We start from the raw sequence: 24,566 nt of genomic DNA on the forward strand, positions 1-24,566 counted from the left end.
TTGACATGGGTTCAAGATATTGAAGATTAACTGGCAGTGGCCGTTCTTTTCGTAAGTGCGAGTTTTGATGTGCTTTGTGAGTTTTGTGACGAGTTTTCGAAGCACGAAACGTACAAAGAGACAGAAATCAATGCTATTATGCTGCTTCATAGTGGAAGAAGAGAAAAATGACATGCACCATTATTTGGGATCGTGCAGCCTTATTCATACTGATGAATTTTTGGCTATAATTTTGTATATTTACATTTTCACGAAGGGCAAACAGACTAAATAGGTCCCTAGGTTGAGTATTCATTGTACCAAAACCTGAAATAACTTGAGGACTAACTTGTAACTAAATGCTTATTCAAGTTATAGCTGCAATAGATAATTCATTTTTAGTTCAAATTTATTATTTGTCCAGAAAAACACACACACACACACAGAGTAAACACATTGATAAACAAACAGTCCAAGAAAAAGTACAATCTCATCAGCCACAAATATATGAGCAAACCTTGTATATTATTTGTCTCTGTAGCAATAGCAGAAGATTACCATTAAACTACTCGCAGACAAATGCAGCATCAACATGATGGTCGCTGCAGTAAAGGCCAGGGCGCTGAGTGAAACCCTGTCTTTTAAGCAACTGTCTGGCCTTAAGAACAAGCTCTTGATTAGTAACGCTGCCATCCGAATCAGCAATTATGGTTTGAATGGCATTGCTGAGTGCTCCATAAGCTTGACTTGCATTTCCCGATGGACTGGCATCTGCCGAAGTTTGGTCGGTCTGGCAGCCGCTGATAAGAATTCCGCTGTTGGGAAGAGAGTGCTTGGATGCTCCTGCATATGCCTCTTGCTTTCTACTCACTTCGGTCTTGAGTGCCGGCTTTCCGTACTCTTCGTCGTCATCCAGCTTTTGCTTCAGAAACTGTAGTGCCAAACCCCCAACCTTCCCCATGAACCCACCGTCGTCGCCATCATCGTCACCCTGTAGTTTGGTCATGATGATCTTCATAAACTTCTTCACTTTGGGGCTTGCGTCTTCCCCGAATACATCAAAAAGGGTCGGTCTCAGCTTCCCAACATCAATGTCATCTTTGCCAGTTTTCTGCTTCAGCATTTCAATTAGAGTTGAGAGCGGCAGAGATCTGCTCTTCACATAGCCACTCTCATCATAGTCTTCCACCACTCCTCTGTCATCCACCTCTTCCTCATCATGGTGGCGGTGGCGAAATTTCGAGGGGACATGAATTCCACGAGACTCAAAGGCACCTTGCAAGGTCTGGTGCAAGAAGTTCTTGAAGTCAGATTGTGATCCTGAATCTGAATCTGCATCCTTGGTGCTCTCACCAATTTGCTCTTTGGCCTCATCAATCAACCCCCCACTATGGCATGAATCCGATACGATTGTTATGCGGCAACCTTCTGGGACTTTATCCACCAAGTCTCTGAAATCATCATCTGTGCACAACCAAACACCACCATCGACTTTCAACTACCGTGCAAAAAACCATCTATCTAAAACCAATCAAATAAGTATGCAAGCCATCCATTCTAAAAAAATTCCAGAATTCACATCCCCTACTGAATGCCTCAGTCTAGCAAGGAGATCCTAGACTAGAACAAACCAAATCTGATCATGAGAAACACAGATCTACATTCTACAACTTATATAGCAAAGAAACAAAAAAGTTTAAGAAAGAAAGAAGAACCGGTGATAAGATTCATATCGCAGGGGACGATGCACTCATCATAGCCAGTATCATCGTCGTCCCCAGTCTCAGCAGGAAGCCTGGTGCCATGCCCACTGTAGTGCACAAACAGAAAATCCCCAGGTTCAGCCGAACTCACGAGTTCATTCAAAGCACGCCTGATGTTCTTCCCCGTGGGCTGATCGTACGAACTATCGGTATCTATCAACACCTTTATGTCCTCATCGGAGAATCCGTAGCGTTGTACAAGGCAATTGTACATTCTCTTCACATCGTTTATGCAGCCTTTCAGCGCCGCCTTTGTGCCTGGATAGTTGATTCCGATCAACACTGCTTTCTTCGCCATCGAATCAAAACTAATTTCTTCGCAAAATTCTGGTTGATTTGGTTTTGATAAAAAAAAGGTGGAGTCAGAGTGATAGAAAAGCTGTTGTCTTTTGTAGGTGGAAGATGATTGACTATTGGCTGGCCACATCAATTATCTCACTGTTTCTCTCATGGTTAAAGTATAACACAAGTCACTAAACTATGTTCAAATGTTTATTATGATAGTTAAAATTTTAAAAATAACTATTAAATGTGTAAACCACTACGCAATGATCATTGAATGTTATAATAAAGATAAAATTTTAATCAATTTGATAACTATTTTATAATAAATCTATAAAATTTAATGATTATTTTGTAATAGTTTAAGAAAATTCAATAATCGATGATAAAAGTGAGTGTTGTTCTCCTTTGAAACTACGAGTTTGAGTAGTTACATCTATAAGGTATGCGTCTATTTTCAATAGTTAAGAAAAATTCTGAACATATAATATCTTGTAATCATTCTAAACTATTAAAAAAATAAATATTATTATTTTTGTAATTGTTTAATAAGTTTAGTGACTATTTTATAATTTTTAAAAGTTCATTGGAAAAAAACTATTATTTAGCCATAGTTTAATGATCTATGATATATTTTATCCTTTTATCATTTAGAAATTTATTTATTTATTTATTAAACCCCTTCTTTTATTTAAATGGCCATTTTCTTTCCAACTGGCATATGCACATGATTTTTATAACTTAATTTTTAATTTATTAAAGATCATATATTTTTTATTAATTAAACGAAGGTGGGTCTAAAACTATATTACTGGTAAAGTGATAAATTATTTTATTTAAGGAAACTCAATGTTTTTTTTAAATAATTGATATAATTATAAAAAAAACGTTTCAAAAATAATAGGAAAAAAGGGCAAAGCAACCAATGTTGAAATATTAGTTAATTGGATGAATTAAGTTGTTATTTTATTGAATTTAAGCTATAAAATTCATTTGATGCAATAAAAACATGTTTCAATGATAGTTTGTTATAATTTCTCTCTTAAAATTGGTCAGAGACAGACCTAAAGAGATAAATAGATATTTACGTTAGAAAAATTATAGATTTAAATTATAGATCTAAATTATAGATCTAAAGTGTTGTTACGATAATCACGGGTATAAACAATAATATTTCAAAAGGTATCAGTGTTACTATATAACGACTACTATTCTGATAACCGACCTCTATTCACATATACGAGAAGGATATGATGGAGGGAGAGGAAAGAATACTATGTTTGATTATGGTATGTAAGTTGTCTACAGGCAAAACAATCATCAACCACAATTAATCGCAGATAAATGGAGCATCAACAAGATAGTCGCTGCAGTAGAGGCCTGGGCTCTGAGTGTAACCCTGTTTATTAAGCATTTTCCTCGCCTTCAAAACAAGTTCTTTATTAGTAACAGTCCCACCCGACTCTGCAAGTATTGTTTGAATGCCATTACTAAGTGCTCCATAAGCTAGATTCGGATTTCCCGGCGGGCAAGCATCCGCCGATGTTTGGTGCGTCTGGCAACCGCTGATAAGAATTCCGTTGTCGGAAAGAGAGTACACAGTTTTTCCTCTATGTTCGATCTAAAGCGCCCATTTCCCGTACCCTTCGTCTTTAACCAGCTTCTGTTTAAGAAACTGCACACCAGACTCCCGACAGTCCCCGTGAACCCTTCGTCTTCATCCTGTAGCTTCGTTATAACGACCTTCATGAACTTCTTCACTTTGGGGCTCACGTCTCCTCCGAACACGTCGAAGAGGGTCGGCCTCACTTTCCCGACATCGATGTCGTCTTTACCGGTTTTCTGCTTGAGCATCTCGATTAGAGTTGGGAGGGGGAGATGCCTGCTTTTCACGTTATCACCGTCGTCGTGTATTCCACGACCCTTGACAGCTTGGTTGAAGAAGATATTGAACACAGACGACCCTGATTCTGAATCGGAATCGTGGTGCTTGGTGGTGGTGCTCTCACCGATTTGCTCTTTGGCCTCTTCGATTAAGCCTCCGCTGTGGCATGAATTCGATACTATTGTTATGCGACTGCCTTCTGGGACTTCGTCCACCAACTCTCTGAAATCATCATCTGTGCACAACCACCCAACAACACCATTAACGAACCGTTCAACAAAAAACAAGATCATCAACTATATCCATAGGGTGTAAAAAATCAAAGCATTCGAGTATAAATAAATTTTTTATGTTTATTTAAAAAAGGAACGAATACAAACACGATCGACTCATTATAAACTCATTTACCATGTTCTTTTTTTTCTTTTTTTTTTTATATTTTAAATATTATTGAATGTATAGACTAAATTGAGTATAGGGTTAATTTTAGAGTTCAAACTATAAAACCTAAGGAGTTAAGGCCTAATGACATAATTTCACTATTTTCCTTTGTATCGCAATAAAAGTATAAAGAATAAACATGTTGACAAAATTCTAAATCAACATGTTTGTGAATATTAAACAATATATCTTTGAACATTAAACGAACCGAACATAAATAATTTAAAAGAGTTATTTTACTATTTTTATCATTTATAAATTATTAATTGATTAATTAATTTTAACCTTTGTTTATTAATATAAAAAAAGTATGCACCATTAAGCAAAAGAGTGAGGGCCTATAAGAAATATTCTTATCCACGGGCTATTTAAATCCATGACAGCACCTCGAGTGGTAGTGAACGGCTCATCGATGAGTATAGTTGATAGAAATAAATCGATTATACCACTAATAAACGGTTCATTTTTTTTATTTAAGTAAATATTCACAATTGAAGATGATACGATAGTGGATCGATATTTAAATTTTTATTTTTATAAAAGATAAAAAAATAATAAAGAAAGCGGTTCGAGATATTTCTTTTAATCTTCACAAAAAATTTTTACAATAATTCTTTTTGTTAGTGTCAAACATAAATCATTATGACTATTACTAAGTTGATAGGTTTAATAGATATGATTTATTAATAATAGATTTTGTTATGATAAATCACGTAAGCCTATAAAAAATCATATTAAGATCACACGATTACCCAAAAGGTGCAAAGCTTTGGAGACCCTATGTTTGAGAGGTTCTCCTAAAGCTTTAATTGCGGTAGGGTTATCTGGATAATATCGATACAAAATATCTATTTTCACTATTATTTTTTATTTTCAAAATGATTTTTAATGATCATTTAAATGTTTGGCGTATTTCTTGTCATTCATGTCTTTAAGCAAACACTCTAAACCTTTTAAATCTGGGAAAAAAACTCAAACTCTACAAAATAATGGATTTTTTTGTTTAATTTTATGAATTTGAAAAAGATTTAAAGATATTTAAACCGATAAAGTGATGGAGGACAATGAGACGAGTATATTGATATTTAGAACGATCATAAAAGATATTAAAGAGTGACAAATTTCATCAACAATTAAAAAAATTAACTTTGATGAAAAAGATAATGAATTATATTTAAACATACATGGTTTTGTACTTATCACAAATTAATTAAAAAAATAAAAATAAATAATATAACTTTAATGATTTAATATTAAAATAAATATCAAACCTAAAATTTAATGGTAACTAAGTGGTTTACTTAAATTTTATTTAGTTTTTGATAAATATTTTTTTAAAAGTATAATGGATTAATGATGTGTTACCTGACCCACCGAGCGGCATCACTGGGGTGGCTTCGAAAATAATAAAGGAGGATAAATGGTGAAAAGAAAATGGGATTCGAAGAAAATATGTAGTTACTTCAGACCTCACATACTTCAGCAGTGAGGGCACAATTACAATTTTGTGAATTAGGGTTAGTAGCAGTGGCCGAAATGGCCAACCGATTTTACGGTTACTCTTCCCCATCCCCATCCTCATCCCCTTCCGCCTCCACTCTCCAACGCTATCTCGACGCCGACACCACGACTCAGTCTCAGTTGTTTCACCAGCTCCACCCATATGCCGCCGCCGCACTCATCAAACGCTCCTCTCAAGGTAACCGAACTACCTTCAAATTATATACATCAACTGTTTCTTTTAATTTCAAGTATTGCATGTACAAATCCGATTATCAGTTTTATTTCTTTCTTATTTATTGAGTTTTGAACGTTTTCCTTGTTACGAAACTACCTTCTTAGATGCTCGTTATTGGTTCTAAACATTGATGCTAAAGGTTAGCTTTAGCATTAACCTTTACTTGCCTTTCAAACTTTTAGTTTAACACTTGTTCTGTATACTAAATAATGTCTACTTCTTTGTCTTTGTGTGGTTTCTCTTCGATAGGTGCACTGATGATATTGTTATTGAGCTTATTCTGTACTAACGATTCTACTTTTAGCTGTAACATGGTGTGAGATTTATTGCAATCTCGGAAGGAACCTGCAGGCTATTGGCCTGAATCAGCTTGTTCAAAACTTGTCCCATCTTGTATATGTAATTTTGTAGTACTAGTATTGTAAGTAATCTTGATCCTAGTTTAACTGTTAACGACTTTGGGCATCTCCCAAGGACGGTAATTAACTTTGTATCTAGTCTAACTATGCTTCTAGAGTTCAGTAATATTTTCTTTCTCTAATGAAAAGTTTATAGTATTTGTAATTTTCTAAGACTGTTATTTGGTATATAATTCCCAAACCATTATCTTCTTTATATAAAAGCACTTTTTATGTCCAACTTATATTATTAACATATGTATTTCATGTTTTTGTTGCATATAACTACTATGCACTATAGTTCTCTACCATCAGAATGTTTTGGATACCCAAAACTCACTTGGGCAGCTTGAAGCTTGGTATTCTGCTAGCTCTTTAGTTAAGCGACCTAGATTGGAGAGTGCAAGCAATTTACCTATATATCCTCAACGGCCAGGAGAAAAAGATTGTGCTCATTATATGCTCACAAGAACCTGTAAGTTTGGAGATAGCTGCAAATTTGATCATCCTATTTGGGTTCCCGAGGGTGGAATCCCATATTGGAAAGAGGTGACCGTTTATTGCCATCTTTTTTGCACCAATGATGATGAATCTTACTAGACTATGCCTATAGAAATTACTTTTATTTGGGTACAATATAAACATGACTATTTGAATGAAATTTATTTTCAACTTTTTACATATCTTTTATTTTAATAAGTAGTTAAGTACTATTATATACGTACTATTTATCAGCTATAAAGTATATGATTGCTTCTTTTATGCCTGGATAAGCATATTTGATAGGCTTGTCTGGTTATTTTGTAGTTTTACTAGTATTTAAAAGATTTTGTACCACTATAGCATTATGCTTGCATGTTTTATGAAATTCAATTACTATTCTAAATAATATCTAGTAATTAGGTAATAGAGAAATGACCCATTTTTCTAAAATGGTTTCGAAAATCCATCCTCTCTTCGAATTTTATGTTCCTGTTATTATCATAACTGAATAATTATTATTTTTAGTTAATACCATAATAATCTGATTTCTTGTTATATTTTTTGGAACTACCAAGGCTCTGAACATTCTTCAGGCCTAAATATATATATTTTAAAGATTTTTTTTGAAAGAGAACATATTATTAATCAGTCAAAGGAACAAAAGCAAAGCCCGGGGTCTCGTTAGAAAACCTACCTACACCTAAATGGAGGAAAAAGAGTGCACCCGAGCATTGCATCACAGACTGCAATAAGCCAAAAGACAGAACAATTACAAAACAAAACCATCCAATGACCCTGCAACATAACCAAATCCAAAACCATAACCAGGAACGAAGGTTATCCAACACCGACGCCTGCAACTAATTTGGCCAGTTGATCTGCCGCTGTGTTCCAACTTCTCGGAATATGCCTCACAATGAAATTCTCTCTAAGGGATATCTCAGCCAAGGGTTTAAGGACTCCTACCCATTCACTAGGAATCGACCCTGGGTTTTTGAGCCATTTCACCACCATCTCGCAATCACACTCTAGAATGAGACCAACGGACTTGAACCAAACAGAACCCAATAAAAACGTTAACCGCATGATCCACTACTAAGATCTCAGCCAAAATCGAAGACCTGTCTTCGATGGGAACCAAGAAGGAGACCAACATGTTACAATTTGGGTCTCGGAGAATCCCCCTAATGCCGCCACCACTGCTATCGACTCTCATTGACCCATCGGCGTTAAACTTAACTAAACCAGTTGGGGGAGGAATCCAAACCAGCGGAGAACGCGAATTTTTTTGATAAGGATGCTGTCTTTCATACATATATATAGAAGTTAAAACATGAGTGAGAAAGGTAAAGGCGTAGAGAGAGAAAAGATGAAAGGTCAGTCTTTCTCCGGTGAGGAATGGACAACTTTCGTCTATAATCTGAGCAAGAGAGTTTCACGAGGGGTGCTAAGGGAACTGTTCCTTTTTCAAGGTCCTGTAGTGAGTCTTCATCCCAAGAGAAACGAAGAGTCCTAGATACAAATCCTCCATTTTTGCCTTTGTGCAATTCGACAATGAGGCAGGTTTGAGGAAAGCTATCGAGAAGAATGGATCGCTCATTGATAGGAGGAAAGTTTCAGTAGGAGTTGCAAAATATCGAAATGAAAGATTAAGGACAGTGAGGACAAAACGAAGTCTGAATGTTGCTTCGATGTTGGAGTTAGAAGAAAGATCTAAGTTAAAAGAGAAAGTTGAGTTGTCGAAGAGTATTAGGGATTATAGGTCCTACAAAGATGTTCTGCTGACGGACAGAAGGCAGAAGAGTGATTTGGAGTAGAGGGAGAAAAGGAATGACAATATAGACAAGGTTATAGGGATAAGGAATGTATGAGAAATGCATATCCCTTCTGAAAGTTCAAGCTGGGTGAAAAGATCATTAACGAGGATTGTCAAACATTCTTTCGAGTTGGAGTTGTTGCAGAAGGTTCTGTTCAATGAGGATTATGAAGTTCAGATTGCAAGTTGGGCCTATGTCTGGAATTATTGCATTGTAACTTTCAAAATGATCGAAGAAATGTCGGAGGCATGGCACCTTTGCTGAATGAAGAAGAAAGAGGAGTTACGGTTCTGGTTTGATCGACTGACACCTTTGCTGAATGAAGACGGAGTCCTATGGTTTATTGCTAGGTAGAACTTTATGGTGTCCCTATTTTATGCTGGGATGATTCCTTTCTGGTAAGACTGGCGGGGAGATGGGGGATGGTTAACTGCATTGAAGAATTGACTCGAAATAGGAAGGATCTGTCGAAGGCAAGAATTCTGATCAAGGTGGCAAGTCCGTTCGACGTCCCGGAGGTGATCAGTTTAGGTTCGTATGGCAGGTCATTCAAGGTACGTACAAAACTGGGGTCGATGTCGGATTTTTTGAGTTTTTTTCAAAGTCAATCGGCGGAGAAAGTTTTCGATGAGAGAGTCATTGAGGAAAGCTTCATCGGAAGAGGATGTCGTCAGTCGAACGTCAATTGATGTAAGTGCTGGAAAGTCAATTGAGAGTAGACGGCAGAAGGTTGTCACATGGATTGAGCAGGGGGTGGGTTATGAGTTGATGGGAGTTGGTGAGGGACAACAGTCTCCATTTGGAAAAAGGAATGAGAAACGCATTAATAACATGCTGTCAGACTCCATTGACTTTGGCAGAAAAAATGTTGGAGAGTTTGCGGGTCTAGGCATCAGAAATTTGGTTTTTTTAGATACAAGTTCTCAGGCCCAATCAGTGGGCAATAGTGAGTCCGATTCCCCTATCTCTAGGATTATTCATGCTAGGTCAGTAATTAATTTAAAGGGGTATGGGTTTATGGGTAAAGAAAAAAATCGGGTTTCCGGAAGAGAGGAGGAGGTCCTGTCGTTTCAACAGAGTTTACAGCAGATCTACAGCGAGAAAAATTTGGCATCACAAGGAGCAGGGCATTTTTTCTATTACAACAGAGGATGAAGATGAACAGAGGGACATGGCCTTAGTTGTATGATCGGGTCATATATCAAACCCGGAGGCAAATATTTCTAGAGAAGATTTCACGCACATTTTTTCCCATGGCCAAACAATATTTCGAGGGCAGTTAAATCCCAATGAAGGATGTCATTCGGGTGATTGCAATTCTGATATTATGAATGAGAAAATTAATAGGAGGTTTAGAAGATCTTTGATAAGGGATGCGTTAGAGTAGGTCAGCATTCCTACAATCTCTTCCTCTGCTTTCTCAGTGCTGATGAAGGAAGCTCTAGCTACTTGGGAAGTTAGCAAGTTATCGGGTGTTTCCTTCAAGGATGGGAAGAAAGCCTTTTTGGAAAAAATTATGAATTTGGAGAAAGGAATTAATTTAGCTAGGTGAGGTGGCTGCCTTTGTGCAGGATAATTAGGGTCTTTGATTTTCATATGTTGATGCCTGAGTTTGCTATTGTTACATAGAATGTAAGGGGTTTGGGTAAGAAGGAGAAACAAAGAGCAGTTCAGAATTTGGTTTCCAAGCATAATCCGTCTTTTCTTTTTTTGCAAGAAACCAAAATGGAGAATTTTCCTACATCTTTTTTTTAAAAGGAAGGGGTTGAATAATTTTCAAGGGGTTGTAGTGTCGCCAGCTGAAGGATCCTCAGGAGGTCTTGTAAGTTCTTGGAATGATATTTTCGAAGTGGAAGATCATTTTGTTAACAGAAGGTTTATATCCATCTTTGGGAAGTTTAGAATTAATAATTTTAGATGCGGTTTCATTAACGTTTACGGGTCTTCCATGGAGGATGAGAAAGCTAGCTTTTTGAGGAACTTTGTTTATATCTGGCTAGTCACAATATCCCTTTATGTGTGGGAGGGGATTTCAACGTCTATTTATCAGATGAAGAGAAGAAAGGTAGAACCCAAAATAGGAATTCTTTGGAGATTTTTAGGCTTTTTATTCTTCAAGCTGGCTTAATTGATTTACCTTTATCTGGAGGAATGTTCACTTGGTGCAATAATCGGGATTATCCAACTTTCGTTAGACTAGACGGGTTCTTGGTGGATTTTAATTTCTTGACAGCCTTTCCGGAGATCAATCAGTCTCTTCTTCCCAAGTCGGTTTCAGACCATAATGCCATCATTCTTGAAAATGGGGGAGCAAATTGGGGCAAAAGACCTTTCAATCTATTCAATTATCTAATGGAAGAGGCTGGTTTTGAGGAGTTGGTCGTTTCGTCTATTAAAGAGTTTAAGAAAAATCAGAAAAGAGCTGGAATTTTAAGTATTCTGATAAGCACGAAAATTGCCATTAAAGATTGGTCTGGTTTAAGGGGTCAATGTCCTAGTGCTTCAATCTTTGATGTAGAAGGAAAAATTCACAGTTTAGCAATGGAGCTACAGTTGAATCATAATTCGAATGGGAATGTTGCAGATCTAGTTTCGCTGAGGAAGGAACTGTGGAGGCTTTATAGAATCGAGGAGCAGATTTGGTTCCAAAAATCGAGAGCGAAATGGGTGAAAGATGGAGATCGTAATTTAAGATTCTTTCATGCCTGTGCTTCCATAAGGAAGAGGTTGAATTTTCTTAATGTTAAAGGATTCATCATCAAAGATCCGGCTCATTAAGGCAAGTGTCCGAGATCATTTTTCGAAATTTATAACAACCAATCTACCTTGGAAGTCGAAGACGTGAGGTTGAATTTTGCTAGTATTTCCTTGGAACAATGTCTTATTCTAGAAAAGTTCTCGGAGGAAGAAATTTGGGTGCCTTAAACTCGTGCGATAGCAATAAAGCTCCGGGGTCGGATAGTTTGAATATAGGTTTTTTCAAGAGGTTTTCTTCCTTTCTAAAAGAAGATATTTTGAGATTTTTTCACAATTTTTTCGTTGGCAAAAATTGGGAGCACGGGATCAATCATACCTTCATTACTCTCATCCCTAAGGGTTCCAACATTGATGGCTTAGATGACTATAGACCCATCAGCTTGGTTGGGGGGATGTACATGATTCTTTCCAAGTGTCTTTCGAGGAGATTGAGATGGTGCATTAATGATATCATCAGTTCTTCAAAATTTGCTTTCATCCCTGGTCGACAAATCCTTGACTGCTCTTTTATCGCCAATGAAGGAATTGATTATTAGAGGAGAAAAGGTCTAAAGGGTTGTGTTTTCAAGGTGGATTTTAGAAAGGCTTATGTCACAGTGGATTGGCCAATTCTTTTTAAGGTGATGAAGAAGATGGGTTTCAGGGACAAATGGTGTAATTGGATAAGAAAATGTGTTACTACCACCTCAGTGTCAATTTTGGTTAATGGGGTGCCTACTGAGGAATTTCCAATGGCAAAGGGTCTTAGACAGTGTTGCTCGCTCTCTCCGTTGTTTAATTTGATTGGGGTACTTCTCAACTTACTGTTACTCAAAGCGGTTTCCTCGGGCCTGTTTGATGGTTTGGTGTTCGGGAAGCATGAAGGTTCTTTCAATTTATCGCATTTGCAATTCACAGATGATCTAATTATTTTTTGTAAGACCTCGAAGATGCAGATTCTTAATGTCAAGAGAGTTCTACGAGTCTTTGAAGTTATGTCTGGTCTTCAATTGAATCTTAACAAATGCAAATTATTTGGCATTAACATAAGTAAAGAGGAGGTGAAGGAGTGGGCGAGTATCATTGGTTGCCCAATTGGATGATTCCCTTTTGATTATCTTGGGTTGCCTCTTAGTGCTAACAGAAATTCTGCTGCCTTATGGGATCCGGTTGTTCAAAAATTTTACAAGAACCTTTCAGGTTGGAAGGCAGCAACCCTTTCTTTGGCAGGGAGATTAGTCTTGTTAAAGGCGGTTCTATGTTCTCTTCCTTATTATTTATCCTTATTCAAGATCCCTGCTTCTGTGAATAAAAAGCTCAATTCCATCATGGCTAGATTCTTATGGGGAGGAGGAATAGAAAAGAATAAGATTCATTGGGTAAATTGGTTGACAGTGTGCAAAGCCAAAGAGAATGAGGTCTAGGTGTGTTGGACCTCAATTTTATGAATAGAGCTCTTAGAAAATGATCATGGAGGTTCGCTAATGATAAGGAATCCGATTGGAGGAAGATGATTTGCAGTAAGTACAATATTGACAAGAATTTATTGTTGTTCAACGATAAGATTCCGACACAAGCTTCTTAGCTTTGGAAATCGGTGGTGAAAAATCATTTTAAAGAAGATTCTTTTGGGTCCAAGTTTCGTAGCTTGTTTGATGTACATGTTGGAAATGGCAAGTTCATTCAGTGTGGCAAGTTCATTCGGTTTTGGCAAGACATATGGGCGCTGAAATCTTCTCTCAAAGCTACATTCCCTTGACTTTTTGTCCTTTACACAAATCAAAATGGTAAGTTAATAGAATTTGGTGAATTTCGAAATGAAGGTTGGGTTTGGAATATAGAGATGAGAAGAAATTTAAGCGATTGGAAATTGGATCAGTGGATAGAATTGTTGACAATCATTAATAGAACTAGTCTTTCGGAAGTTTCGAGGGATAGTTTGATTTGGAAAGGAAATGGGGAGGGTATTTATATTGTCTGCTCGTGTGAAGCAGTGTTCTTTTAGTTCGGAAGTAGATCCCTTTTGGAAAAGAATCCTTTGGAGGGGGCTGGTGCCTCCTAGGGTGGAGACCTTTTTGTGGCAGGTTCATCAGAAATTGGCTGTAAAGGCATAATTAACTAAGAGAGGGGTTCAAGGAATAGTGGACGTTTCTTGTCCATTATGTAAGCATGAGTTGGAATCTTCCGCACACATTTTCTTCACCTGTTCAGTTGCATGGAATCTGTGGAATCAATTCCTCAATATGTGGAATATTTCTTCGGTTTTTCACGAAAATGCTAAAAAGTTTCTTTTAGCTTGGGAAGATTTGGTGACTCATTCCACAATTTGGTCCTTCATTTCGGGTGCTATTCTTTGGACAATTTGGAAATTTATAAATGCTATTGTTTTTTATGGGGTTGTTAGATCAGAATGAATTATTTTTCACTGCTAGGTTCAGGCTTGCTTCTTGGTTCTTAGCAAAGACTAAAAATGTTTCCATTTCCAAAGACCTTCTCATTAGTGATCCTTCTCTAGGGGATGTCTGGTTGAATTCTAAAAATTTGTTAGCTTAACAGATTCCTTGGTCCCCTCCTCCCAAAGGTTTTCTAAAGCTGAATGTGGATGCAACCGCCAATGGTGATTGGAAGACTAGTGGACTGGGCGAGATTTTGAGAGATGAAGCTGGTTTGGTGCTTGGTTCTTTCCAAGAAGCTACTGGTCCAAGTCCTCCTACCTTAATGGAGCTCAAGGCAATCAAGCAGGGTTTAATCTTCTATAATTCCTTTCGATGGTGCTTTAAGAAACGTTTAATTATTGAAAGTGATAGCAAGTTGTCTGTGGAGTGGGTTAAAAATATGGATAAATGTCCAGAGGTGTTTGTTACTATTGTTGAGGATATTGTTGATAGGTTAAGAGTTTTGGAGGGTCTTATTCGTTGGGCTGCTAGGACAACAAATATAGAGGCTGATAGTTTAGCTAAATATGGTATTGGCTAAGTTAGGGAGTTTCAGCTTGGGTGGTTCTTTCTTATTGTTTTTCGGGCTTTCAGTTGTAAGGGGGGTTGTTCTTGGATGTAGTCTACTCTTTGTAATACTTTTTAATTAATAATATTTGAGGCACTCTTTTCCTCCTTCCGCTAATTAAGGAATTCCAGTAGGCGTTCCTTTAATCATGAAGAGGGTTTTTAACGAGGCCTCATCTTCTTATAAAAAAAAGGATGTTGTCTTTCACAATCAGAAGATCGACTGCTAGATTATTCAAACTAGACGGTGCAGAAGGGAACTTAGCCCGAACCCAACAAGCAACTCGATATTTAACAAGGAAAACCACATGGAATTTATCTAAAATCTTCCCATTGAAGATAACTTCATTCCTCATAAGCTAAATGGACCATATTATTGAAAACTGTAGAATGCTCCAGATTAATTTATGTTTCGATCTGTCAGGGAGAGATTCATATCAGGCCCGTAAAACGTTGATTGGCTTCAAAGGAAAAGCTAAGTCGATACCCCACAAAGACAAAAATTGACCCCAAACTTTCCAAGTTGCCACGCACGAAAAAAAGAGATGCTCCACCGATTCCGGGAGAGCAGAGAGGACAACACGAAACCGAAACCTCAACACCTCTCTTCGCAAGTTCTACTCTCACTGGAACTCGACGCCTTAAAACCCTCCACAGGAAAGCTTCGACTTTAAAAGGTGCAATGCCCAACCAAACTCCCTTATTCCAATTGAAACCCAACCTGTCCAATTCACAAGATAGAGTCGACGCTAACTTAACCGAGAAAGCTCCGTCGCTCGCACCCAACCATTTAACCCAATCCGACCGCGTGGCCGAACTAACAAAGATTTTGAGGGCACGCATCAAGTTCTGCCATTGTCGTCTTCCCCAATCAAAAACGCTCCTCCTTAGTGGGATATTCCAAATCTAGCTCGACTCATTTTTCACCTCGAAATCGAAGATCGGACCCACTTTGATGGTTGCCAACGCAAATATCCTCGGAAATAGTTCTTGGAGAGGGCGGTCCTCAAGCCATTTGTCTTGCCAAAATCTAATGCTTTTACCATCGCCGACTTGGAGCTGAAATAAATCTTTTAAATAGAAACCATATCCCGTTCCTGCAAACGTTGAGATTACACCGCGCCAAACCCGTGAAGCCCCTCGGGGAACTAAGGTAGGAGGTAACATGGCATTTCTATCAATCATGTATTTCCCAATAGTAACAAGTTTCCAAGGACTCGTTTTTTTCGTTACAGTAGCGCCAACTCCATTTCCCCAAAAGGCCGTAACTCTTCTTTTTTAAGTCGATGAAACCTAGACCACCTGCCTCCATCGGCTTTGCAAACCTCGGTCCAACTTACCCAGTGAATGGTACTCTTATCCTGAGAACTTCCCCACAAAAATCTCGAGAACAAGCCATTCAATTTCTTATAAACCTATACAGATATTTTAAAGAAAGACAAATAATAGGTAGGAAGATTAGAGAGAACTGACTTTATTAGCGCCACCCACCCTCCGAAAGATAAAGATAAGGATTTCCTGCGTGCCAGTCTTCGATACCTTCTCAATCATCGATTCCCAAAGCCGAGCTGAATTTCGAACTACCCCAAGAGGAAGTCCCAAATAAGAGGAAGGAAAAAAAAAACCCGCTGCACACCCTATGGAATTAGCCCAATACAACAAACATTCCTTCAAATTCAATTCAAGGCCCGAAGCTAATTCAAACACCCTTAGAACTCGCTTCGCATTTTTAATTTGAGTCTTCGAGGCCTGGAGAAACAAAATTAGGTCGTCAGCGTACTGGAGATGTGTCACCTGTACTTCCGATGAATCTTTCCCGATCACACAACCCGACAACAGACCTACATTGGTTGCTTTCACCAACTTCAAACTCAAAACTTCCCCTACAAGGTTGAACAACAAGGGCGAAAGGGGGCACCCTTGCCTTAGGCCGCGACCTAAGCTAAAACTCTCAGTAGGGAAACCGTTCACCAATATGGAAATAGATGCCGAGGAGATACACGACCAAATCCACTTCTGCCACTTCTCTCCAAAGCCCATTTCCTTCAGTACTCTTATGAGAAAGCTCCAATCGACCGTATCGTAAGCCTTCCTGAAGTCGGTCTTAAAAACCAAACCCTGTCGACCAGATTTCCTTTCAAAGTCGATAACCTCATTTGCTATCAGTGCGCAATCTAGTATTTGCCTTCCCGGGATAAAGGCGAATTTAGCATAGGTTACTAGAGAACCCAAAACTGAGTGGAGACGGCTAGCTAGCATTTTGCTTACCAACTTATAGACCCCACCGACTAAATTGATTGACCTAAATTCCTCTAACGACTGTAGGTTTAACTTATTCGAAATCAAGGAGATGAACGAATAGTTCAAGCGTAGATCCAACTCCCCATTCGAGTAGAACTTGTCAAAAAAATTCATAACTCCTTTTAATTCAGGCCAAAATTTCTTTAAAAAATTAAAATTAAATCCGTTTGGTCTTGGAGCGCAGTTGCCATCTGTGTTCTCGAGAGCCTAAACGACTTCTTCCTCGGAAAATCTGTTCTCCAACCACCTGCTTTGATGCGAGTCTAATCTTGGAAAAGGAAGGGTCATTTCATCAAATTCTAAGGCTATCTTCTTATTAAATGCCTTTCTAAAATGGCCTTGGATCAAACTCTTCAGTTGGACCGGCTCATCAATCCTCACACCATTCTCAAACAGTGACAAAATCGAGTTGGTCCATCTTCTCTCAAAGGAAAAATTATGGAAAAAACGAGTATTCTCATCCCCCTCCGATACCCATCTAACTCTCGCCTTCTGCAGCCACGACCTTTCTTCCTTCCTATAAGTTTCCCAAAGCCTACACTTGAGACTTCTTAGCTCTGCAATTATGTTTTGGTTCTCCCTATCAGCCAATAAATCCGATTCTGTCTTATTGATCTTTGCTTCAAGGTCCCCAATCTCCCTCTTAAAATCAAAGGATTGTTCCTTCGACCAACCAATCGCAGCTCTTTTGGCAATATGTAGAAGAGTCCTAATTTCCTTATCACCGCGAACAGATTCAGCGTCCTTCATAGCAGCTTTTACAGAGGAGACAAAGCTACTCTCATCCGACCAAAAATTGAAGCAACGGAAAGGCTTACATCTCCAATTTACCGTATCCTCTTCAAGTATTACTGCATTATGGTCGGAAAGAGATTTCGCCAACAATTTCTGTATTGCCGCAGGAAACAGCATCAGAAAGTCATTAGAAAAAACGGTCGAGCCTTACAACTGTCGTATTATCCCTGTTATTCAACCAGGTAAACGATCCACCTGCCAACGGTAGGTCCACTAAACTAGACTGATGTAGGAAATTCCTAAAGTAACCGATGACCCTGTAATTGATGGACACTCCAATTTTCTCCTCCGAGTGAATGAACGCATTGAAGTCTCCCCCACACACCACAGAATTGAGTGATTGGCAATTGAAATTAACAACTCACTGAAGAACTCTTTCTCCCCATCAGCTGACGGACCGTAAACATTTAGAGACCCGTATGTCGAGTTCTTGCTAGGAATGAAACCGACTAAGGCAATGAACCTTCTGCTCACCATCCTCGAGGATACTACAAAAAAATTAGGGTCCCAAAGGCACATAAGACCACCAGCTGACCCATCTGCCGGGTTAAAAACCCAATCCAGATTTCCTGAACCCCATAACCTTTTACACATTGACACGTTTACTTCAGCCGATTTCGTTTCCTGAAAGAAAAACATTTTTTCCTTTGACTTTGAAATTAAGGTTTTCGCTGCTCTTAACTTCTCCCTCCTTCCAAAGCCTCTGACATTCCAAGTGATTAAAGATAGATTCATTGGAGACCGAGAATAAAATCTGAAAAATCTCCTCTGCTTGCCATCATGCAGACCTCCTAACTTCGCCTTCCAGATGATGGTCCAGTTTTTTAAGAAGATGATTCAGTTTTGTAAGATAGAAATTCATGTTTATGCATATATATATATCTTCATAACAGTGTTTATAAATTTTATCTAATATAATATTTTTAAAGAAATTTGGAGTTCCATTTAGTTTACAAAATTTTAAGTATATCCAAAATTTTCATCCTTCTATTGCAAAGAACTATTTCTAATGGAATTCACCCCTTTCTGGAATCAAAAGAGAGGCACAACTATGCAAGAGTATTTTTTGTCTCTCTCAAACTTTGCAAGAATGAGGGTGGAAGAAAGCAAGCTACTTTTGGTGGCTCTTCTTGGGCATGCATATAGGACTTGGTGTTTTGGGGTACTATTAATAAGGGCAACCTAGAATGATGGAATGCAGAACATGGGATTCTCCTTAGGGCCCTGCCTCAAGAATTTCTGCCAGCTTCTTTAAGGATGCTGAGACATTGTCCGACTTCAGCCCGAGAAAAATGTGGTAAAAGGGGCAGCTTTCCTATCTCCTACTATTGGTGCATAATGTGTCTATTGCTGTCAGTTTCTCCTGCTAGATGTGTTCAATGTAGTGGAGGGAGAAATTTTATACACTCTAGGATTAATAACGCTTCTTTTCTAAGATGTTTCGCTAAGTTTGATGGGGTATTTTGTCATATGGTTCTAAATTTCTGAACGGATCCCAGTAACATCTACTTCTCTTACTTCATTTTCTTCCTATTTGCGTATCTAATAATTGGGAATAGGATCATTGAATTGTTACTTTGCTTGACTTGCATGCCTTTCCGGACAAGTATTTCTTGGTTGTTCCAAATAAAGATACATTGTGATTTGTTGTACTTTTTTTTAAAAAAAAAAGTTGTTTATTTCTCCTGAGGATACATCAATGAGCATATTACTTATGTTTGTTTTCCATGTTAGAATTTCTACCCTGGTATTGCCAAAACGGAAAGCTAGTTTACAGTATTATGATATGGTTTGATTTCCTTCTTCTTTTTTTGCTTAGGCTCCTGTTGTTCCTGCTGGTGAATCCCTCCCTGAGAGACCGGGAGAGCCAGATTGTCCTGTAAGCTGTGATTTGTATATTTTATGCTTTTACTTTATTTAAATAAGTTGAACTTGAGTTCGTAAAATATTCCATTCTATTGTCTGTTTGATTTTGCAGTATTTTATGAAAACGCAAAGATGCAAGTTTGGTTCGAAGTGCAAGTTCAATCATCCAAAAGATAAAATGGATCCTTCTGTATGTTCCATTCATCCAAGTCTCCCTAACTTTGCTGTTATTTTCATTTCTGACTCTATGACAACGTCTGATTCTTTTCTCAGGGTGATTTCGAGAATGTACATGCATCTGGTTTGCCAGAAAGGCCATCTGAGCCCCCATGTGCTGTAAGATATTTACCTCCTATGGTTGATTTCTTCTTGTATGAGGAGGACCAATTATGATTTTAATTCGTTATCTTTGATTTTATAACTTTTGCAGTTCTACATGAAGACTGGAAATTGTAAATTTGGTGCAACTTGCAAATTCAACCACCCAAAAGATATCCAAATACAGTTACCCATACAAAACAATGCCAACTGCGAGCAGAATGATACATTCTCAAATATTGGGGGAATAACTGGAGATATTAAGCCGGCACTGTATTATAATTCCAAAGGACTTCCAATTAGACCGGTAATGTGTCTGTGCGTGCATTTGTTTTTCCTTTTTAATAAATAGTTGGTGCATCAGTGATGTAGAATACATAGGGAAATAGATGAAATATTGAATAAACATATCAGAAATAGATTGAAATCAGGCTGAAACAGAACACGGAGAAAGCAGAACTTGGTCAACGGGGGAAAATCAAGATAACTCAAATACTCATCATCTGGAACCTGATTGAATAAATCTAAAATAACATAGGTATTTTAAATAAACAAAAACCAGAATAATATGCAAAAGAGTGAAATGCCAAGTATAGCTCTAATTGGAAATAACGTTAAAATAATTTAAGCTTTAAATGATGTACGTCATTCCCTTCTGAGTAAAAGAACTTTATTGTAGAGAGGGTGTTAGATATAGAAACTCCATAAAGAGAAAAATAAATGGCCTATCCAATGAATAATATAATACCTATAGATCTCGAGACACGAAGCAGTATGCACATCAAGAATTCCTGCCACTTTGAAAAAGTGTGAACACTAGCAGATAAAAAAATTGGTCAGTAGTTGAGAAGCATCCTTAGAAGTTACCCTACTTTTGACATGAAAACAATGACTTGCGTTCAAGTTATAAGAGAAGGCACTATATAGGCATGGAGTTTAAGTAATGAGAGGAAGAAATGTGGGTAAATAGGCTGACACTCAATTTAATGAAATAATCATGAATGACACAATAAGTGTCGTAAAATGTTTTAGTATTATCATTCATCTTAGTAAGGCTGAATCAATACGATTTTTCATATTTTTTTAATCTAATCCCAGCATGGAGATAAAGGTTTATGAAGCTCATGGATAATGTATCTTCTTTTTGACAGGATGAAGTAGATTGCCCATTCTACTTGAAAACTGGCAGGTATGTGTTAGCTTTCAGTCAAATTGTTTTATAATGAAATAGAGATGGTTTATTATGCAAACTTCTAAATTTTCTAACTTTTCAATTTTAGTTGCAAGTATGGGCCGACTTGCCGCTACAATCATCCTGATAGGAATGGTATGTTAAATTCAATGTTTGTGGTTCTGAAGATATAATTATTCAAGTTTTTTAAATGTTGCATTCAGTATTTGAACCTCACAGTTCACTTTTGAGCTTTTGTGCAGCATTCATTCCTCCTGTGGCATTAGGTCATTCGCTTGTAGCATCAGCAAGTAATCTGAACGTTGGAGTTAATCCAGCTGCTTCTGTATATCAAACTATTGGCCTCCGATTAAGCCAGACAGCTATACTTGCACAGCAAACATTGCCAACGGTAATGATAGATTTTATGTTGCTGCATGCAAAATTTTATGTTTCATGATAGCTCTCCACTCTCTCCCTCCTATCCCTTTCATATATCAAACTGCATGACTAGTGGCAAAGAGGTTGGGCTTGAGCTATTATGACAAGTTTTAAACGGATATGGCTGTAAATGCCCATTTTATTTCTAGTTGCATGTACAACCATCACTGCCAGTTTTTATGGGAGAGGCCCAACCTGCCCAAGAAACTTTTTCCTTATAAAATTATGTTCAATAAGAAAATAATTCTGACAATTTTGTTTATTTTATCTTCAAAAATTTATTTTTCATTTAAAACAATATAAAGGAATTATTATTTTGTTTTTTCATTTTTTTTGCTTCTCTTTCAAACCTCCAAACCCATGACTTGCTCTCTGAGTCCAAATTCAGCCTTACAAATTGCAATTTGGCTTGCTCTGACTAGATCCATGGCTAGCTAGATTGGCATTTGTGTAATTCAAATATGGTTGGCTGGTTCCATGTTCTGAGGCTATGCAATTTAGATAAGTTTGGGTGGCTAGAAAAATGTTGAAGCATTTTATGCAAAATTAAGCATAATTATTCAATTTTAATTATCGAGTATGATATTATTAGTCTTTTTTCGATTTGGGTGAGGGGGTGACTTGAAGCCAGCTCTTTCAGCACAGGATACTTGATTTTCCATTTGGTCGAATGATCAGGTTAATTTTTGTCGAGTGAAGACCTTTGTTAATTTTAACAGATTTTATTTTTCCAAAGATTTCAAATAAGAAAAAGAAGAAATATAAACTAGTGGATATATTATTAATCAACATTTTTGGTAATATTTTCTCAACGGTCAGGTCATTCTCCCACTACATTGTCACTTGTTCGCAAGCGTTACTATTTCCTATGGCATAATGAGGCCAGTGCTAATTTCAATCTTATTGAGATACCACCTGATTTCTGAATCTCATTGCAATACCATTTGGAGCTAGGTCACTGTCTCTTCCAAGGGGTATTACTTGTATTGTCACTCATATGCCACATTCTTTTGTTCAAATTCATATCACCCAAGTTTCTTTCCGTCTTCTGTGGTTTTGAGTTCCTGTAGCTACCTTGATTGCATTAGACTGCCTTTATATACCAGTTTGCAAAATTTAGAGTAATCTTTACTCTTTAGCTTCAACCTTTCCTCCTACGTTTGCCAAAATTTCTGTACAATAATGCAAAAACTTTTCTTCTGTGGAGGTATTTTGCTTGATGTTTCTGAGTTTTTTCCCCCCAAGTGCTGATGCATGCTATTTACTTGCATATTGCAGCTGGCAGGATCTCCGACTGTGAATCCCCAGAGACCTGGACAAACTGAATGTGATGTGCGCATCAATCCATTATGTGTTCCGAGATTTGATAAATGTTTGTTTTTTAGTTGTTATTTTGAATTCCTTGTCATCCAATATTTTTATGACTACCATGATGGTACTCATATGGTTGATCTTGGATTAGAGCTGCACAATCTTTTGTGCTATAGTTTTCATATCAAGCATTCAAGTTACTTGGACATACTTTTGGCTCACTTTTTAACGACAAGCATTGCAGGAATCCCTATGCTTATTGATGACCTCCCCCCGTTTTATTTCTTTACGTTGCAGTATTATATGAAAACCGGCGAATGTAAATTTGGGGAGAGATGCAAATTTCATCACCCTGTTGATCGATTTGCAACCAATGAAGCTTCTCAGCAGGCTATTAAGCTCACACTTGCAGGATTACCTAGAAGAGAGGTTTGTTTTATTTTATTTACTAATGCCTTTACCACTATATATATATATTGCCTATAGGATTAATATCTGTCTAGGATGTCTTCTACAAGCATAAAGTTGTAGTTTTAGATGATTTTAGTTTTAGATGCTATTGAAATAATTGTGGGATACATTGACAGGGATCCATTCATTGTCCATACTACATGAAGACGGGGGCATGCAAGTACGGTGCAACGTGCAAATTTGATCACCCACCCCCTGGGGAGGTCATGAGTGCATTACAAGGAACATTCACAACAATGTCTGGACGAGAAACATGACATGACAACACAGGTAGGAGAAGCTGGTTTTTAGATGGTTTTATGGGGATTTCTGTATTAAGAGCATGATACTTTACGGAAACCGAGCTTCAGATGGGCAATATGAATGCAGCTAGGGTGCACTATGGCTTGCTTGTAGTTGTATTGCAGTTGGGGAATTTTATCTGTTCCGAGTTGTAATTCAAGTGTTGGATTGAAAGACTGGTTTTAAACCATTTGTTCAATGCCTTTAGAATGTCGATACAAAATTTGAGAATAATAAGTTGGAATGAAAAGATCGCACAATGGCTCACCCCTTGAGAAAACAACAAAGTGGGTGCAAATGAAAGTAAATTAAGCGGCCGTTCTGTTTGAATAAATTATAAGACCTGCCATTGTTGCTGTCTGGCAATATCTAGAGCAAAGATTTTAACAAACAAATAGTGATCCTCCGAAAAAAAATTAAATTTTGAATTAACTGAAAATATTTTTATGAATGATTTAAATTCATATTTTTTTGTATCACCGACACAAAATCTCGTGATATGTCTCTTTTCATTTGACAACAAACTAATGTGGCGGTGGATATTCCACGGTAGGCACTATAGGGCCATGGAGGAGACCAAATTTGGACCATTATTTTACAGACACGGACAGACACATGGGGCATCGGAGCGGCGGCCCAAGTACATAATTTTTTAGCGGCAAGACATTCAAATACATGGAGTAATCAAAAAGCGTATTACGAATGAAAATGATTAAACTATCTAGTTTTCCATTACTTCATCTACAAGCAAATCTATGGAAAGTGTTGGAACCATGTTGGAACCATTGAAGTGGGCGCATTTGAGGTTCATCTGGTTTGAATTTGGGCACCCCACGTACTCAAACAAATCTGCTTCCTAATTTGGGGTGATAACAGCAGCCGACAAAGTCCATGTTAGGGCGTAACTTACAGTTGCAGTTTCGGGTGCAAAACCATGTGCCATAAAAATGCACAAGAACCAATCACCAAATGACACGGGGCTAGACCGTTGGCTAGCTGATCTGTGTGGCCTTTAGTCGCTTTGCTCGGTTGTTGGGCTCTTAGGCAGCCTTGAAATCTAAGTTTGGTTGTTTAACTTGTTGCGAA

General features: G+C 37.7%; 2 protein-coding genes and 1 pseudogene across 3 annotated transcripts; 1 reads left to right on the plus strand and 2 right to left on the minus strand.

Moving 5' to 3' along the window:
• Nucleotides 1-223: 223 nt before the first annotated feature.
• LOC120164540 (metacaspase-4-like) lies at nucleotides 224-2,107 on the minus strand. The gene is made up of 2 exons (XM_039174242.1): nucleotides 1,695-2,107; nucleotides 224-1,443 (listed from the first exon to the last, which is right to left on the minus strand). The coding sequence occupies exons 1-2, from the start codon at nucleotides 2,038-2,040 to the stop codon at nucleotides 545-547; spliced, it is 1,245 nt and encodes a 414-aa protein (XP_039030173.1). The 5' UTR covers nucleotides 2,041-2,107; the 3' UTR covers nucleotides 224-544.
• A 1,247-nt stretch (nucleotides 2,108-3,354) lies between these two features.
• On the minus strand, nucleotides 3,355-5,095 carry LOC120164596 (annotated as a pseudogene).
• A 674-nt stretch (nucleotides 5,096-5,769) lies between these two features.
• Nucleotides 5,770-23,657, plus strand: LOC120164480 (zinc finger CCCH domain-containing protein 37-like). 2 transcript variants are annotated; one of them, XM_039174187.1, is made up of 12 exons: nucleotides 5,770-6,049; nucleotides 6,788-7,035; nucleotides 19,440-19,499; nucleotides 19,599-19,676; nucleotides 19,760-19,822; nucleotides 19,917-20,111; nucleotides 20,956-20,993; nucleotides 21,085-21,131; nucleotides 21,239-21,387; nucleotides 22,695-22,748; nucleotides 23,025-23,156; nucleotides 23,281-23,421. In XM_039174187.1, exons 1-12 carry the CDS (start codon nucleotides 5,887-5,889, stop codon nucleotides 23,293-23,295), a joined length of 1,242 nt encoding a protein of 413 aa, XP_039030118.1. In that variant the 5' UTR covers nucleotides 5,770-5,886; the 3' UTR covers nucleotides 23,296-23,421. The 2 variants fall into 2 exon arrangements, with proteins under 2 accessions (XP_039030118.1, XP_039030117.1); XM_039174186.1 differs by having other exon boundaries at nucleotides 5,782-6,049; nucleotides 23,315-23,657.
• The last annotated feature ends 909 nt before the right edge of the window (nucleotides 23,658-24,566 follow it).

Source organism: Hibiscus syriacus, unplaced genomic scaffold (assembly GCF_006381635.1).
Source record: "Hibiscus syriacus cultivar Baekdansim isolate YM2019G1 unplaced genomic scaffold, ASM638163v2 tig00111540_pilon, whole genome shotgun sequence".
Lineage (NCBI taxonomy): Eukaryota > Viridiplantae > Streptophyta > Magnoliopsida > Malvales > Malvaceae > Hibiscus > Hibiscus syriacus.

Coding starts and splice junctions, on each gene's coding strand:
- LOC120164540 (XM_039174242.1), bottom strand. CDS start 2,040: ATGGCGAAGAAAGCAGTGTTGATCGGAATCAACTATCCAGGCACAAAG. Junction 1,444..1,694: donor CGATATGAATCTTATCACCG/GTTCTTCTTTCT, acceptor GGTTGTGCACAG/ATGATGATTTCAGAGACTTG.
- LOC120164480 (XM_039174186.1), top strand. CDS start 5,887: ATGGCCAACCGATTTTACGGTTACTCTTCCCCATCCCCATCCTCATCC. Junction 20,112..20,955: donor AAGGACTTCCAATTAGACCG/GTAATGTGTCTG, acceptor TCTTTTTGACAG/GATGAAGTAGATTGCCCATT. Junction 20,994..21,084: donor TTCTACTTGAAAACTGGCAG/GTATGTGTTAGC, acceptor TTTCAATTTTAG/TTGCAAGTATGGGCCGACTT.